Source organism: Numida meleagris, chromosome 1, assembly GCF_002078875.1.
Source record: "Numida meleagris isolate 19003 breed g44 Domestic line chromosome 1, NumMel1.0, whole genome shotgun sequence".
NCBI classification, from domain to species: domain Eukaryota; kingdom Metazoa; phylum Chordata; class Aves; order Galliformes; family Numididae; genus Numida; species Numida meleagris.
This window is the reverse complement of record NC_034409.1, coordinates 173,423,719-173,442,312: the sequence shown is the minus strand read 5'-3', so window position 1 is coordinate 173,442,312 and position 18,594 is coordinate 173,423,719. Positions and strand designations below refer to the sequence as shown.

At 41.5% G+C, this 18,594-nt stretch overlaps 1 protein-coding gene across 1 annotated transcript in view; it reads left to right on the top strand.

Annotated features, from left to right (window-relative positions):
• Positions 1-18,594, top strand: part of MTUS2 (microtubule associated scaffold protein 2) — a gene marked incomplete in the record, with an annotated part of 285,788 nt that overhangs the window by 109,088 nt on the left and 158,106 nt on the right. The window contains 3 exon segments of the mRNA XM_021378537.1: positions 2,259-4,846; positions 8,862-9,102; positions 18,320-18,526. Of these exon segments, the coding sequence (XP_021234212.1) occupies positions 2,564-4,846; positions 8,862-9,102; positions 18,320-18,526 (2,731 nt within the window).

Sequence of the window (18,594 nt, the reverse complement as noted above, 5' to 3'; positions counted from 1 at the left end):
TCCATCACCTCTCTGGGCAACCTGTACCAGAGCCTCACTGCCCTTACTGTAAATTGTTTTTTCTTATACCCAGTCTAAATCTCCCCTAAAGGAGAGGAGAAACATGAACTCAGCTTCCTGTTGAGCCTATCAGTGCCCCTTCCTGCCTAACCAGCAAGACTGAAGTGGACGTGCTCTGATCAGTGTAGAGCAGCTAGAGCTCAGCTTTCACGCTGAATGTGGAAATTCTGTTATTTTCATTTTGGGAAAAAGAAAAAAAAGAAGCACAAAAAACCCACCAGAAATCAGTGTATTAAAATATTTAATAAATACTTTTCTTTTTATGAGGCAATAAGGACAAAACACAGAAGTTGTTTAAAAGTCCTACTTTAAAATGCTTTGAGGATGAGATCTATAATACAACTCTGTGATGCTGAAGCAAAATTCTTACTACTGTGTTCTGTTTAATGTATTCATTTAATTAGCTGTTGTTTGCTGAAGGGATGTAGCTATGCCAGGAGCCTGGAATCCAGACTCGCACAAAATGTGTGTTTGTGTCATATAAAGAAACCAGGTCTGAGCTCAAAGCCAGTTACTGTGAGCAGAGCTGAATGACTGCACAGACTGGGAGGATCCACTCATAGCAGGTGTTAGAAACATGAGCTCAGCCTTGTGCCTAGATTCTATACGCAGAGCAGGGGACTTAATCAGCACTTCTAATTAGAGCCCCTGTAAGTGCATGATGAGAAACTCAGCACAGCTGGCAGTGTTGCAGGTGCTTTGAATTCTGGGTAATGTGGAATACATTCCGATTTCCATTGTCCATACTTCAGTTGTAAACAGTACTGAACTACTCAAGAGATATCTGAGAATATCTCAGATCTGAGATATCTGAGGCACAGTATGGACAGAAGATGAAGATGGTCACCTAATGAGTAGGGATGAGGAAAAGACAGAAACATTTAATGCCTTTTTTGCCTTAGTTTGTAATATTAATGCTGCCCAGTCATTGAGTTGGAGAATTGTGACTGGGAAAAAAGGTCTTTCCATTCACCAAAATTGTAAGGGAATCATTGTATCAGCTTATCATTCGTAAGTCCATGGGGCCTGATGGTTTCACCCTAGAGCACTGAAGGAGTCAACGGATGTTGCAGCTGAACCCCTCACAACAAAGTACCAAAGGTCTCGGGAGTCTGGGGAGGTCCCCACCAGCTGGCTGCTGGGCACCATTATACCCATCTACAAGAAGGGCATGAGAGAAGACCCAAAAAACTATAGGCTTGTCAAATCACTAAGGCAGGACTTTCCCTTGATGAGCCCATGTTGACTATGCCTGGTAATTGGTAATTTGATATCCTTCTACATACTATAACATCCCTGCTTAGTGGATGAAGGGAAGTCAGTGGATGCAGTCTTTCTGGATTTTAGTAAGACTTTGATGCCATCCCTCACAACATCCTTCTGGACTGACTGTCCAGCTGTGAGATGAACAGGTTTGTGTTTTGTTGAGAGATGAACTGGCTGCAGCTCAAAGGGTTGCAGTGAATGGGGCTGCATCTGGCTGGAAGCTGTCACTGGCGGAGTTCCCCAGGCTCAGTTCCAGGGCCAGTTCTGGTCAACATCTTCATCAGTGATCTGGATCAGTGTCCTCAGTGATCTCTGCTCAGTATCCTTAGCAAGTTTCCTGATGACACTAAACTGGGAGATGCTGTTGAGTCCCAGGCTGGAAAGCAGCTCAGCAGAAGGGATGTGAGGGTGCAGGTGACAGCAACTCAGCATGAGACAGAGGATGGGATATGGGATGTCAACACAAGCAGAGCAGTGATTTGTACAAGGCAAAAGAAGAAACCCATAAATGTCCCCTAATAGAGCTGGAATTTCAATACTTATTTCTTGTCTCTGCAGTGGTGGTTTAAATGCTTCAGTAGCAACTCTTGGTGCAATAAAGGCATTGTTATGGCGGTATGAAAGTGCTCAGAGCCTTGATGTGGGGTTCTGTCCTCACCTAGCTGTTTACGGCTGTCAACAGTTGTAAATCTATGTGGCTTAAAAGCAGTAACAACTGTTCTTCTAACCAGGACAGTTTTAACTACTTATCTTCTCAAGTTAGAGATCTGGGCTATACTAGGAAGCTTTGCTGGGGGCAAAGCTGTGGCTGAAAGAGAGTCTGAACTGTTTGAAAGCACTCCATTCTGGGTGTTTGCCGATTTTAACTTTTTTAGTTAGTATAATTCATGACATTGATGCAATGTTGTCTGGCTTTTTTTGTTTTCCCACAGGTTGGCTGGATTAACTGGCTGTCATTCAGAGGGACCTTGACAGATCTATTTTGCTTTCGTTGAACCTCTCTACTGCACGTCGTAAGGATTTCCTGCATCCAGAAGCTGCACTGAAGGCAACTGGGCAGCACAAAAATGTGACTTTGACAAGAGACTCCAAGCCTTCTGCAGAGGAATTTCTTACTGATCAGTTTGTAATTTAAGCCTATAACTGAAGCATGCATAGTAGTTAGTTAATCTGATAGGGGAAAAAGGCTTTCTTGTTACCTAGCGCTGCCAAAAAAGCAGTCACTTGAAGCTTCAGAATGAGTGCTCCGTTAATCCCAAACAAGTCATGTTACTCCCAGCTTCAGGACAACCGAAGTGAAATAAAAAATAATAATGAAAGCACAGTGAGTGTGGGGGATACCAATGCCAACCAAATCGTGACAAAAGTTAGAACCACGGAAGGAGATATCAAGAAACAGGGTTTGACAGAGGAGGGTGGAAATATACACTCTGGAGGATCAGAGAAAGTTACTCATCTGGATACAGAACAGAATAAACTGGTGTTCAGAGATTCTCGGACCTGTAACACCAGCGTACAGGAAAGTAAGCTGCCCTCAACCACAAGCAGGGAAATGGGGAAGGACAGCAGGACCAGCGAAGTTAAGGATATAGCAAGGCATATCAGGATTAGCCGAGGACAAAGTCTGTCCAATTTAAAAAGCAGCACAAATGATTCTAACCTGGAGATAATTTCAAAAGGTGATGTTGACTTCACCCAGAATTTTCCTAAGGGTAAAACGTCCAGAGCTGTGGAGATGGAAAGAATAAAAAGGCTCTCTTTGGGCAGACCCAGTAAATTTTCTCCTCAATCTGAAACACTTACGAAAGAATGTGTTGGCCGTGCGTCTTGTAAGCGTCTGCTTTCTGCATCATTGGATTCCATTGACAGGTCTCACCATTTGATTGGAAATACAGAGAAATCACAAAAAACTTCCACAGATCATTTTCTCGGGATGGTGTTTCATCCACTCGACAATACCTCAGAGGAAAATACTGTCTTTTATTCCAAACCATCTACCTCAGGGAACAAGAAAATAAGTAAACCAGAAAATGTACCAAACGTTAACACTGAAAGCACACTGCATACTTCTCATACCAATCATCATTCAGCTGTTAAGCCCAATGAGATTGCTAGTAAATCAGAAGCACAATTAGGTCAGGGTGATAGAAGTAAGAAACTGGAGCTTAAGGCTGCACCATCTCTACAGTCTAAAAACACATGTCAACAAAAGGTTGAGAGAATTATGGTGGTAGAGTTTCTGGGATGTAAAAAAGATGGAAGTACAACAGTGCAAGAACAGAAAGGGTCTGGATCTGACACATCAACATTTCAAACATCCCATTTTCAAGACATTTGTGATAAAGCAGAGGACCCCTTGTCAAGTCAGGTCGTAACCTCTCCTGATGACAAATTGCAAAGTGAAAGCTTCACCATCCATGGGGAAGGAAGAGGAGGCCATGAGAGTGACAGCGGGGCAGCTACCCAGGTTAGTGAGGAAGACAGAGAAGTGGAAACAATAATCCCACTCACCTGCGATGGTAATTCCAGCAGCAAAGTGACACCTAAAAAAAATGAAAATTTACATGAAGCTGATGCAGGCTGTGCTGGAACAGTTGGTGAACAGGTATCTCTTATCAATAACACGAATCTACCTGACAGCAAACCCTTGCAAGTTAATGAGGAGAAACTGATGCTAGTCGAAGGAAGCACTGAGGATGCTGCCGTGCCTGCTTCTGATCTCTCGGAACAACACAGAGTGTGCAGTGCGGAGACAGTGCCAAACCAACAACCTGACAACCACAATAGTGATGTGGAAACCTCAAGCTTCTTGGTTCCAAGTAAAAAGACAGCTCCTGCACAGAAACATCCTCCAGATGAAGCACCAGAGAGCTATAATGTTTCGGCAAAGGCTGACACCTTTTTATGTGTTCCTACTCATATGCACCCGGTGGCAGTGCTGGATGTTAATAGTCAGCCCGCACTATCAAACAGTAATTTGAAGGACCTTTATGCACTTCCCATTAACAAACTGTCACCCTCCTCAGTCCTACCTCCTGTTGACAGTACGCAGTTGATAAACATATCCCCCAAAGTGCCTATGAAGACTGCAATCAGCAGCGCAATCCCCAAACCTATCTTGGTCCACTCCAAGGGCTCCCTCACAGATAAGGTGGATGTGGACAGTGACTGCAGTGAGAAACTGGAAGAAAGCATGGAGGTGAAACCTGCCATACCCAAGCCCAAACCTGTGAGACCTAAAATCATCACATACATCAGAAGAAACCCTCGTTCGATAGAGCAGCTCGACCCTTCATTTGCACCAGCGGGGCTGCCGTACGGTACCACAGCGTGCACAGTGCCCATCTCCATGGAGCAGAAGACATCTGGTGGAGGGGAGGGGAAGGCCCCCAGCGTCCTGTATGACAAATTTAAACCTGACCTCCAGAAGCCAAGGCTCTTCAGTTCTGGACTGGTGGTGTCAGGAATTAGGGCCCCCGGTCATCACTTCGGTCCAGTGGGTGAGAAGTTCCTGCAGGAGGTAAGCAGGTGGCTTTGACACTTTTGTATGCCAGGTGGTGAGGGTTTGCTTACTTGTTGCTGCCAGAAGTTAGTTCTCAAACCTTAAAGAAGAAGTAAATCCTGAAGCAAAGCAATATGTGATGATTAGAAATAAACGTAACCTTTTCTGGCACTGACCTTGATGCGATGTCTGATCTGTGACTGGAAGTTGTCACCGTGTTCCTCCAGCATTTCCCAGCATACCAGTCACCTGATAGTGTATAAATAGAGATGTTTAGATAGGAAAAGGCATGCTGTTTGAATTTATCCTTAAATGGGACTTCTGTTTTTTCCAAAGAACAGCTTTGGGAAATTAATGTAATTTGCCCACAGAGATTTTTCCTCCTTAATGGGAATCTTGGCAGGTTTTTGCAGTCCGAGCACTAGCGGTCCATATGCATTCTCTTCTGTTTAGCTATACAGAAAAACAGGAACTGTCAAATATCATTAGATTATATACATCATACAGGAAAAGATTTCCTTTTGACTCATTTTAAGCAGCTTGCTCTATTGCCAAGCATCTTAAATAAGAAAACTCCCTTCCTGAGAAAGTCTTCCAGAGCAGCTGAAAGGTAATGGAAGTCCCTCTGCCCAGTTCTGAGCCCTTATATCTGGTTGTGTTTCCACATTGGTAAGCTGAGCAGGAGTGCTGGCTCCCTGCAATCCCTGCTGGGAGGTGAACACAGTGGTTGAATGGTGACATTGCTTGGTAGGTGGGGAAAGGACAGGGAAGAGGGGGTTATATTTAAGTCTGTGATGTGCCCTTGAGACTACTGCTTTGGACCTATGGTAGCTTAACAGGCAAGCTTTCTACATAAATACCAAAGATTCCACAACTGTGTTTAATTTTAACCAGTCCTAAAATAAAATAAAATAATTACTTATTTTATATACCTACCTTGTTCTATATACAATATTTATCTAAGGAACAGCATTGAAATAACACATTTGGTAACAGAGCTGACAATCAGAAGCCAGCAAATATCCACATTAAAATCTCATGTGTGAGTGTACATTGGCCCTTCTTGCATGTTAACAGTCAACCTAACAGACAACTGTTGAAGTGATTGTGGAGTATAGGTTTTTGTAAGATATTTGGTATTTCAAAAATCAGGCAGCATCAACAAACACAACTGGAAACAAAAAGACCAATTTCTAGTAACTGTGGAGGACTGTTCTTGGCATGAATAAGACTCAGGTTGTGGCAGGTCTGCAGTGTGGTTTACTCTACAGTAGAGTTCGCAGGACGACATTTATTTTCTGGAGAGGGCATAAAGCATCTTACCCCCCAATAAATATGACTGAGTGGGTCTTTCGGGTAAAAAGAAAGCTATTAGAGTGGGATGAGGTAGATCAGAATCACCCTGGCAAATTGACAGTGCTGAAGACTCAGAGCTTTTGTAGACAAGGAGATGCTAGGGCAGGATGACTACATTAACTTTGTAAGGGAAAAATTCCCAGACTCCTCTATTTCATGTATCCAATTTGGACTTTGCAGTGCTTTGATTAGCATTTTATAGCTCTCTACATAGCTATGATGGGGGTGTTAATAGCTGCTATCAAATCTCCAAGCAGCCTTCAGCTAGCTAAATGGTAGGCACAATTAAATGCCCCCTTGGGTGCTGTGAGCTGGAAATGACAAGGAGGTGCTGTCTTGGGCACGACCTGTCTGAGGAAGGCTCGAGGGCTGTCTCTGAGGCTTTAATGTTTGACAACGTTATAAACAAAGCAACATGAAGGAAGGTGTTTGGCCACCTCACCTGCTGGCAGAGCTGCCAGTTCTGCTCAGAGTTACCCAGGCTGTGGAAATTCCCAAATGGTTCCTGTGTTTTCTTGCAGACTTTCCAGCTCTTTCTGACAAGCTCATTAAATGAGAGGAGTGGGGAATACACAGTACAGTTCTGAGCTGAGGTTCCTGTTAGTGGATGGGCTGTACTAATCCAAACTGGTTTTAGCAGCTCTGTAATGGTCTTATAATCAATAGTTGCATATGATTCTATGGGGACCAATTGAATTCTGTGCTTGAGGAACTCACTCTTAAATACAAAAGAAAAAGGAACGTATCTTCTTAGCTAGTTTTTGTCACTGTGTGAGCTCAGATCTCCAAGAACCAAATCTATTTCCTGAGAGATAGTTGGGTAAATCCTCCTTACTTCTCTCAGCTTAAGAAAATGTTTTATCCTTGCAATTGTTATGTGTGCATATATCTGTGTTACCTGTAGCATACTGTCAATAAAGATGAAGAAGAGGTGACTGGAGGTTTCATTAAGCTGACCCAGTTTATCAGAACTGCCTGCTTTCTATATTTAAGGATTTTCCCTGTTCCTCATACTGAAGTACTTGGCACCGGTATATTTACTGGCAGTCAATATAGGGGATAAGAAGAGTATAGTGAAATCTGATTGAAGTAAATTCATCAGGGAGAAAAAAATAATGGAATCTTACCCAGGAAAACAGGCTTGTATCTAGAAATTGAAAACAAGCAGCTAAGCATCTCTTACAGTCCAGGCATAAAAAATCATCTGTACGGTGAAAACCTGCATCCCAACTTGAAGAAGTAGGTCAGAGGAAAAAGGGAAACTGGGATATCTCATGGCAGGAAATAGTACTAAAAACAAAGAAAAAAACAGAGCAAAAATATAATGCTCAGTGTTTGTTGCTTCTGTCCTCCTAGTTCCTGTGCAGAGACCTCAGAGATTCCTTACTTAATGGTTTAAGGCCTATCTTGTCTCTTTTAGCAAATTAAAGATTTGCTAAATTAGGATTAAAGCTCTTGAAGCAGCTTGGATCAAAGCTTTTATAGCTAATGTTAAAGTGCATATTCTAAATGCTTATAATTGCTAAATAGAAATTGATTTGGCATATTATATGCATCATAACTTGCAGCAGACTTAATTAATTGCAGTTACTTTTCTTCCTAGGTAGCCTATGGCACTTTTTTTTGATTAATTTTTAAGCAAATTTAGTTCAGAATTCCTATTTCCTAAGCCATTTTCTTCTTCTGGCCTAAATAAAGTACGCTGAAGAAATATTTATGGGTTCTTTCTAGATTATGATGATTTTACATTTTATAAGGAAATGCTGGAGAAGTTGATCTTCACTTGGGAGAGCAAACAGTTCTTTGCAGATGAGTCAGATGAAAGCCCAGAGATCTTCTGGCATTGCTTTATGCCCTCGTCCTGAGTCCAGGGAAGCAGTGAACAGAGGTGAGGGTTGGGGCATGGATGCAAGGGCTCAATCAGGGAACCAGGTCTTTGCTCAGCCACATTCTCTCTGCTGAGAGCCAGCTTGCCTGAACTGCTTCCAGTCTGGGACTCGCTGTGCTGGTCTCACGGAATGCGCCCTATGAAATACTGACAGATTTGACACTGATTTTAGCAAAGAGGCATCCATTCATAATTAGCAGTAAATGTTTCACGTCTGCAAATTTGCTTTTTTTTTTTTTTTTTACCAGTTCAAATGGGCAGCTGTGTTTTATAACTCTGATTTGGAATATTCTGACAGCCCTCTGAAAGTACAATGTACCGAAACACGTACACCTCTCCATGTGGGTCTCCTCAGGAACTCAGAGGCACAGATTATACACAGATTATACCACATATTTTGTAGTAAGAACATAAGGATATGTAGAGATTTTCTCACAGGCAAGCAATTTGACAATCCCATTTCTCTCATAAGAAGAACTAAAATATCTTCAGCTTTATGTATAACTATTTAAGTTAACAGTCTCCCTTTGAAAGTACATCAATCTCAGTAAGAGATTGCCTTTAAGTGCCCCTTCCAACTCAAATGATTCTGTGATTCTATGATTCTATTTGTGGAGGGGGGCTCATATGGTTAGGCCATCCCTTCTTAATAGTGACCATCAGTCTACAGGGCTCTGAAGCCAAGAATGACAAGGAGGGAAAAGTAGCTTTTATGAGCAATTCAGAGATCCATATCCTGTGTACATATTGGTTTATTGTATAATATCTGTATTCATGATTTTTCCTTAGGTTGGGGAAAGGCCTGCAAAAGACGAATTTTGTCCTCCACCATACACTCACTATGAGGTCCCACCAAGTTTTTATCGGTCTGCCATGATACTTAAGCCACAGTTAGGACTGGGTGCAGTCTCCAGGTTACCATCTGCCAAAAGCAGGATTCTCATTGCAAGTCAAAGATCCTCAGGCACCTGTCTTCATCAGCAAGGAGAAATAACGAGTGCTCCCAGTCTCTATCATCCTGATGCTTCAGGTATAGTATGATCTTTCTTTCCTTTCCTTTAAATATAGTCACCAATACAACATATATATACTTCAGATAGAAATATCACAAAATGAGCAACATCTTGACCTGATACTACAAAGCTCCAATAGCACTCTTTGAGAGGTGTCTTCTTGTCCTTGGGCAAGGCTGGCTATGGAGTCTTGGTCTTGCACAAAAGTTAAGCAGGTCATTGCCGATGGAGGAGGATAAATTTCAGTAATAATTCTCATTATGCTCTTTTTTGTCTTCCTCCTCCTTGTAAGTGTCTGCAAAACCTTTTCTTTTGTCGTGTGGAAGGTAATGGAACATTTTCCTCCCATCATGAAGACCCAGTTTTTCAATCTGACTGTGACACTGGCCATCATGTTATGCTCTGAAAACACTGATGGTGTTCAGAGGGAAAGACCTTGATTCTCTGAAACCCTGGTGTACACTTTTGACACACTTTGGAGACAACATTTTTAAAACCTTTTGCTTCCCGGCTACTGTGCAGGGCACAGCATGACTCTGGGTGGAATTACGGGGGAGGGAAAAGGAAGAGGAAATTCAGAACGAGAAGTGTACAACACCATGGGACAGAGAATAATCACCTCTGCAGTACACTCCTTGGTAGCGTGGAATGGCTTGGAGGTTTTAACAACATGCATTTAAGCAGCAGCAAGTTCATGAACAACTGAAAATCAGACATTGGCAGTGAAATAAATATAGCTGCTGTTAGCAGCCTACAACTCTGCAGAGATTTTTAGATAAGTCAAAAAATATTACGTTAAACAATAGGTTGAGGTCTTATGGTCCCTCCTCTTGCCCCAGGACAGAATTCCTTTTGAAAAATGTTTATTTAACCTATTCATGAAAAGCTATTTATAAAAACCTCCATTACAAGTGCCTTTGAAGGCAGGCTGCTCCAGTGCAACACTGCTTTCAAGCTGAATGTTTTCCTTAGTATTTTGCCTACTTTTTGTTGCTACTTACTTCCTCTCCTGCGTGGAGTTGACATGGTCTCTTCCTCTTCGCAGCTATCTGGAAATTGTTTCTCTCCCCAGTGTCTGTTTATCTGTACTAAAACTTCATAAGAAATTTAGATACAGAATGGAAGTGTGCCAGAGTATCTTCACTTAACCAGAGAAGAGAGTGTCGGCCTCAGTACAGGCTACCAGGATTCAGCAATTATCAGCAAATCAAGATTCTCTGTAGCACAAGGCCTTGCCACTGTCCTTTGCTGTCTGACTTTGTATCTGGAGTTTATCTGCCTTGATGCTATTAGCAGAAGCTGATCAAGCTCTGCTGTGTGTGACTTCTGAGATGCTACAAGATTATGCACTAAGCAGCAGATATCAGTTTAGCCCTTTAAGTTGAGTGCAGTCAGCACAGAATGTAGGAATACAGGTGCAGAGAACAATTGGATCACATTTTCTATTCAAATGGAAATGCAAGAGATTGCAAGTTTAGGATACGACTCAGATAAGCTGTTGCATAACAGAAGGAAGTTTGGAAGATAGAAATGAAAGGAATATACAAACAGGTCCTACGAACAAATCCAGTCACTTTTCTGCTCTTCAGAAGTGAATATTGCCCTGATTTTTATTCATCCAGTGTAATTATCTTTGATTATTGCAGGCATAACTTTCTCTAGCCATTTTTAATCTATGGAGAACTGTACATGTATATGTACTAATTTACCGTCTTCCTATATTAACATTCAGAAATCTAAACACTGTCAGCCTATCCATCCTATTCTGTGATCCCATCTTTAAAATTTCCATTGAATAAGAAGCTTACAGAAAATTGCACTAGCTATTAGTACCATCCCTATTCCATTGCAGTTCCTGTTTCCTGAAGTTTTCCTATTTCTCAACAGCTGAGGTATTTTGGAATCTTATCACTGATTATTTCTTGGACCTTGCCTGCTCTGGAGATCAAATTTAGTCCATAGGTCTCTGTAGTTTCCTTCCTACAACTGTTATTTTGTTTGTTTTGCTCCAGCCTATTCACACCTCACTGTTTCAAAGAAGCTATTAAAGATAACTCATGGTAGTCCAATAATTTGTCTGCCATGTCCTTCAGGATCCTGAAGTTTGCTTCATCTGGTCTGTGGACTCTGACTGCTTTTATTGATTTTAAATTACCTAAGACTTGTTCCAGAGAGGCTGCTAATGTCTCCAGTTTTTCACTGTCCACCCCAGGACACATGTTTTTTCATTTCTGGCATCTCACTTTCTGTTTTCCTTGTGAGATGAAAAGCATGTCTAATTTTTTCTGCAACATCTTGTTCTGTTGCAAAGTACTTTGCATTGCTTTGTGATTATTCATTGCCTCCCATACTGATCTTTCTTGTATTTATGGTTCCTTTTATCAGTTGTGTTACATTATTTTAGTTTTGGCATGTTATTTCCCACTTACAAACTTGAGATTAGCTTCTAATCACCTTGCCTTTGTTCAAAGCCTTTTGACATGTACATCTCAAATGACTTCATCTTTCATCAGCGTCTAACTTATTAAGACAGCATATCAGTCTTTTCATCTTTAATAATTCCTTTTAAGAAGAACAAATTGCTCCTGAAAGAGGCTCAAGTGACATCAGACGGAACTGAAGTAGGAGAAGGAGAGAGGGGCTGGGTGGGAGGCCAGCCCCAAAGCCAGGAAGCGTCCGAGTAGAGGGGCTCAGAGCAGGGCTGGTGTTAGCAGTGTTAAGCTGTAGTATCAGCAAGGCATGCCCATACCTACATGGGCCATATGGGTCTTGTCAAACCAGTGGTGTTAAGGTACCCAGCACCATTTTCAGCTTTTTGTCAACCTCTTTCCTCAAATTTGGCAGTTCGCTGCAGTATTATACTGTAATCTGAACTACTGGTTTTGATGCTATATTTGAGAAACAGGATTAAATGTAGCTTAGGTGTAGTCATATTTACAAATACAAAGAAAATAAATACATGAGCCTATATAGTCAGTGTGTTGGTAGTGGTGCTGGTAAGACCCTTGGTAGTATGGGTATTGTGGAGTGTGAGAGCTGAGCGGACAGCAGTGAAAGCAGCTGGAGAAAGCAGGTATTTTTCTCTCAAGGATACTAGTCCTATCTTGAAGAATGCTAATCAGCATCTCTTGCAGCTCAATCCTGAGCTTTTAATCCAGTTTTTAATCCCAGTAATTTCTGTCCTGCCTTGAGGTAATGGAAACAGGAATGTAGCCATTTGCCATCCAGTGACAAAGTGTGGGGTACCACTGGGGCGCCTTAAACGAAAATTGCCATGGCACAGTATCAAGAACAGAGCCTGTGCCTCATAATAAGGATTTAATCCCCTCTGCCATGCCTTTCATAATGTAGCAGTCTGCTTAAGCAGCACTGATAAGCTGAATGGTTTGGCCCGCATATAATACTAATATTCATAAAACTGACTCTAATTGATAAATTCAATCCCTGAGCAGCTGTGGTAGACTGCTACTACCTTTGAGGGTTTTGCTAGTTTTAAGACATGCCAGATGGAAAGTAAAATAATAGTATATGATCCTACAGTTCTCCAAGTGTAGTGCCTAAAATGTGACTGGGGCAGTGGTCATTCTTCATCTGTAGGACACTGGGCATAGTAGGTGTCTCAAAGCTGAACATTTATTTTATGTTGACGCTGCTCTTTCTGTGGAAAAATTGTAAATCAAAACAAGCATTAAAGGATACTGTGTCTATAACTCATAAATTATGCATATATTTTCCTTGTTTATGAAGACTTGGAGCAAACCTGTCAGGATTTACATTCATTAGCTGATTATTTTAATGGCATTAATGTCTAATTTTGAAAAGTACAACAGAGATCACATCATTAAAACTTTACTACGTTTTTTTCAGTAGTATTTATGGTAATTTTTTCTCAAAGAGCAAGTTAATGAAATCTTGTTTCCTTATTACCTCTATGTGTATTAAATTTGCCAGTCCTGAGGGTCTAGCCATTCCTTTCATTTCTAAATAAGCCAACTCTTGTTAAAGATTCATTTTATGTATGCATCAGGACAGCAATGTTTTTGATTTACTCAGGCGCACACAGATATACGTGTGTGTGTATTTGCAAATATGTATCATGGATTTCATTGGTAACACTGATAAGTCTACAGTTTTTTCCTGATAGGATTTCAGTTTTGGTTTTGTATCGAGTCTTGGGAATACCTAATACTTGAACAAGTACATGAGGTTTGGTGATAGGAAAAGAGTTTTTGAGGTTACTTCCTGAATTATTTCATTGCGGCTGCTCCAGCTGAATGCTTATCTTATAGGATTGCAGTACCTATAAAACAGATACTTCAGTTGGAGCTGGCAAACTTAATTTGTGAAGAAGAGAGGTGACAAGGGGAGAATTCAGAAACGAAAATATTCTCTGGCCTCTGCTAATCTGCAGTAGTTTCAGTTGGCACTCTACTTCGTTGGGTGTGCAATCTGATTGTACAATATAATGAAGAAGTATGTGCTCAGAGGGAAACACACAGTTCTTCATCGGCATGTCATTAAGGGCATCATCACCAGGCTCAAGAGTTGGCTATGTGCCACTTCTTCGCTCCCCACAGTGGGCACAGAGCAGCTTTTTGGGGTGTTTGAATCTGAAGCAGGAGATGCTGAGCATTTCTTGCTGTGAAACAGTGGCCTGGCTGGTCAGGATTTAACTGATATTCAGCAGAGACAACTGTTTTGCCTTTGGACTGTCCGAGGCTTGGTGACATTTAGTTGAGAGAGCATCAGGAGAGCCGGGCACCATCTGCACACTGTTGTAAAACCTCTGTTTTAAGGTGTAGATAATGAAACCCTCTGTTTTGAGGCCTCTTTCCTCACTTCTTTTTAAGAGAAAAATCATTTGTCAATAACTGGGAAACCACAGGGATGCTGAGTACAGAATCGCTTTCTGATTTGGAAGATTTGGTTTTAATATCTGAAGATATCAAAGATCGAGTAACTCTGAGGTGCCTTGAAAAACTGCTTGTGTTATCTCTGACGAGTTAAGCAAAATTGCACGTAGCTTCCTTGCCCTGGATTCCCCGATACACACCAAGGGTAACGATCAGAGAATCATCTAAAAGAAGATACCATCCCTGAGAGCAAACTGCGTTTAATGATTAAAGATTTAAGGGAAATGTTTGTCAAAAAAAAAAAAAGAAAGAAAGAGAGAAAAACAACAGCAACAACAACAACAACAAAAAAACACCAAGAAAGCAAAGGTTTAGGACAGATCCTGAATTTCAAGTGGAGCTGAACTCTTGAGCTGCTACTCTTTCTCACATGAACACATCTGCATAATTCATTTCTATAACTTTTCATTTGTTTTAGCTAAAAGCTATTTCATCTTTCACAGAGAAGTCACATTAAAGTTGCTCATTAGCTATTCTCGTGCATGGAGATGTGATTCGTGTGCACTGCAGATGCAGAAGTCTCCCTCAGTCTCTTCTTAAGGCATATATTTTGTGCCAGTCAGTTGCTACCTCAAAATGTTTTCATGTTCCTAGCTGGGAACAGTTTGAGGTGTCACAGAAAATCACTTGTGTGCCAGACAGACAACAGCACTTAATTCCATAATTAGCCTCGGGCAGTGAGGCAGCTGGAAAGATTTTTACCATTTTTTTTAGCTTATTTTGGCAGATTTTTATTAAAATGAAAACTTCTCATTAAAGTAACTTTTGTTTTGAACTTTCAGACCACGCTTGCAGGAGTGCTTTTATACTTCTAAGAGACAGAAAGAATGCATCTTAAAACTTGATGGTATTTAGAAAGAAAATAGGTGCATGAGGCTGCCACCTCATTTGTTTTAATGAGTAAAAAGACACAAACTGACTTAGCTTTAAGGATATGAGTGCATCTCTGATAAGCATAATGTTCTGCACCCAGTTCCTTGTGGTACAGAAGAGCTGGATTATGAAGAAGAGGAATGAAAAATAACTTAAGGTTGATTATGAGTTCAAGATAAAAAATGTGGTTAGTTCAGGGGAAATTTGAATTAAATCACAAACTGAAAAGTCCATAAGCACAGAGATGTGAGTAGCACCACCAAATCATCTGTGCAAATCTAAGAGAATGGATTCAAAGAAAAGGTGGAGGTGGGTGGGCATTTTCTGGTCCAGCAAGGCACTGAAACTGTCACTAAATACCTGGAATTGTAGAATTGTTTGAGTTGGAAGAGGCCTTTAAAGGTCAACTAGTCCAGCCCCCCTGCAATGAGCAGGGACACCTACAGCTCCATCAGGTGCTCAGAGCCCCGTCCAGCCTGACCCTGACTGTCCCCAGGGATGGGGCATCCATCACCTTTCTGGGCAACCTGTGTCAGTGCCTCACCACCCTTACTGTAAAAAAACATTTTCCTTATATCCAATCTGAATCTTCCCTCTTGTAGTTTGAAACCATTTCCCCTTGTTTCACCCCAGCACACCTTGCTAAATAGTCTGTACCCTTCTTTCTTACAGCCCCCCTTTAGATACTGAAAGGCCGCTCTGAGGTCCTCCCAGAGCCTTCTCTTCTCCAGGCTGAACAGCCCCAGCTCTCAGCTTAGTTTTAAGAAATTTCTTCCACGCTCACCCTGTGAGCGCACAGCACTGGCTGTAGGCCTTACCCTTTTTCCCTTTTCCCTTTTCACGGGGTGTGGACCCGTGGATCCCCCATCCCCTTCGTCACGGAACCGGGCCGAACGCCCGTAAACCGTTGACAACGTGGTCACACAGCAGTGCAGAGAGGGGACAGCCTGGGGACTTGGTGCAGGTTTCCCCACAGTTAAGCTGGGGATGTGGGAGTCCCAGGTGAACCTCAAGTTCCTACGGTAAATGCATTTCAAATTGTTTTTAAACAAAGCCGTTTCTAACCACTTTCCCTCTTGCCCCAGTGGATTTTCCCCTATTCTGCTGCAGGAAATCTGTGATATTTAGACCGTTTTTCTCTAAACTGGAAAGATTTCTTACTGCACCTCAATTTTCAGTCATTCTTAGGAGTCTCAGCTCTCCATTTGCATAGCGCAGGCCTGGTTGCACATTTTTCGAAGCTTGCAAAACCCACAAGGGGCAGCCCCATGGCTTTTCCCTTCTGCCACTGACCTGGGTAGGTCCATTGCTCTACTTAAAATCAAAGAATCAGAGAATGGCTTGGGTTGGAAAGGACCTCAAAGATCATCCAGGTCCAACACCCCCTTCCATGGACAGGATGCAAGGTTTGCCATGGATCCTTCTGTTTGCTTCACATCAGGGGGCTACCACCAATGCAACACTGACACGAACTGACCCAAATCCCACATTGTATGAAGACACTCAAATAGAATCATAGAGTCATAGAATCATCAAGGTTGAAAAAGACTACTAAGATCATCTAGTCCAACTTTCCGCCCATCACCACCACTCTCTGGGCCCAGCCATCCAACCATTTTTTTACCCAGCAAAGTGTACATCTGTTGAAACCATGGGCTGCCAGCTTCTTCAGGAGAATGCTGTTGGAGACAGAGTCATAGACTTTATTAAAAGCCAGGTAGATTGTATCCACAGCCTTTGCGTGGCTAATGTATAAGCTAATGGTGGTGACTATGTTGTAGTGTTTTGTAGCTGAGAGTTTACTCTATCAAACAGTTTTAATGCCCTTTTTGTATCTGTTTTAGTTTCCATGGAATTAAACAGGGGGCATTACTTTCAGAGCAACCTACGTATAGAAATCCTTTCATTTGCTGAGCAAGGAGCATTTTCTAGTCTTTTATAGGAATGTGTTTCATAGGAAAACCAAATTCTTTTTTTTCGCTTCATGTTGCAGCGATTGCAATTTCAAAAGAAGAGGGTTAGTTCTGTTAAAAAACAGAAGATTAGTGTTGTTACTGTCATGAGGAACATAACTATCTTTCAAAATCCCTATAACACTTTTCTACTCAAAGGAGTTAGTCTTGTTTTCTGTAAACTCTCATCAAAGCGTAATGCTTCATTAAAATTAATAAGGCTTTGACCTACATAGTTTACAAAAGAATTAAATAGTGTAACAGTGTGAAGACTATATTCTTACTGTGTGGTTAATTTTTACTTTTCCTTTTCATTATGAATGTTTGCTGCATCCTTTGAAGTACACATCAGGATGATGCATGAATAGTGTTCACCAATTGGGAACAGAAAGTTGACTTTGTGGACTTTTCTGACCAAGTTTGTTGACAGCTGTAATGCTGCCTTCTCTTCTAACCCAATGGTCCTGCTTGATTGCTTAAGCACTTTAGAATCGGCTTTTAGAGAACTCTTTTTTTTTTCTACTTCTCAAGATTCCACAAAGAACAGAAATCTTATAGCATCAAAAATATAGAGAAAACTGTCCAAAGTTTATGTGCAGTTGAAGTAGAGATCCACCTGCTATCCAGACCTTCCAAGCAAAGCCAGACTCAACGCTTCAGTCCTTCCATGATGACAGTTTGGGACCTTTGTGGACCCATCTTCTGGATTTGCCTAGAAAAGTTTGCCTAAGCAAGAGCAGGATGGGGGATAGGAGGACACAAAACAGAGAGAAGTGCCCAGCTGGCATTACCAGAGCACACATGGTGGCCAAACTGTTGTTGTTGCCTGACTCCATCCTCTATAAGCCCTCTATTGGCAGTTGTCTGAGACTTGGGATATGTCATTCCCATAAGCTGATGTTTTTCGGTGAATTGAACACCATCAGTGGAAGTGGCTAGTGGCATGTTAAAAAAGTAAAACTTCCCAGGGCATGACCTTGTTTCTGGGCTTGGTGCAAAAGAAGGGCATTTTCTTTTAGCAAAATTTGAAAGAAAGACTTCAAAGAAGCATTTTCTTTGATGAAATGCAAAAAGTCCTGTGTCCTTGAGGAGAATCATTGGCGTTCTGCAATAGCTTCTAGAACTGAGGCTAAGCATAGCATGTTTGTCTGTGTGTGAGTTTCTTTTAACTGACACATAACAAATGTAAAAGTAGAAAATGATACAGCATAAAGGATTTTTTTAAGAAAGTAGTGGACTTGAACTACATTACTTTGCTGGAATTTCGACTTTATGCATCATGGGTTCTTGCTACATTTCACATTTTAAAAATTATTGCAGCTTTTAATTGTTTCAGAGAGTTACTTTTTAGTGGAGCAGAGAGTAAGACACCACTGCAGTTTTTGAGCAGCCCTTAAAACTTCTATTCAGTCTTTCTACCAAGTTTTATTTGGCAATATTTAGTATGTCCCAGATGAGCTTGTCTGTTACAAATTCTTTCTTTCTCCTTCTTTCAGTTGATCTTAAGAAAGTCCCGTGTCCAAATGCTGCAAAGTCAAATCTCCCCAAGCCGTGTCCATCCGGACTTCGCCCTCCAGGTTACTCGCGGTTGCCAGCAGCCAAGCTGGCAGCATTTGGTTTTGTGAGAAGCTCAAGCGTGTCCTCTGTCTCCAGCAACCAGTCAAACGACAGCGCTCAGAGCGATCAAAGCAGGACAGCCAACCGTAAGTCCAAAAAGGGGCTTTCTTTTTGGGGCGTATAAAAAGGATTGTCCAGTCTGGAGTTTGCATAC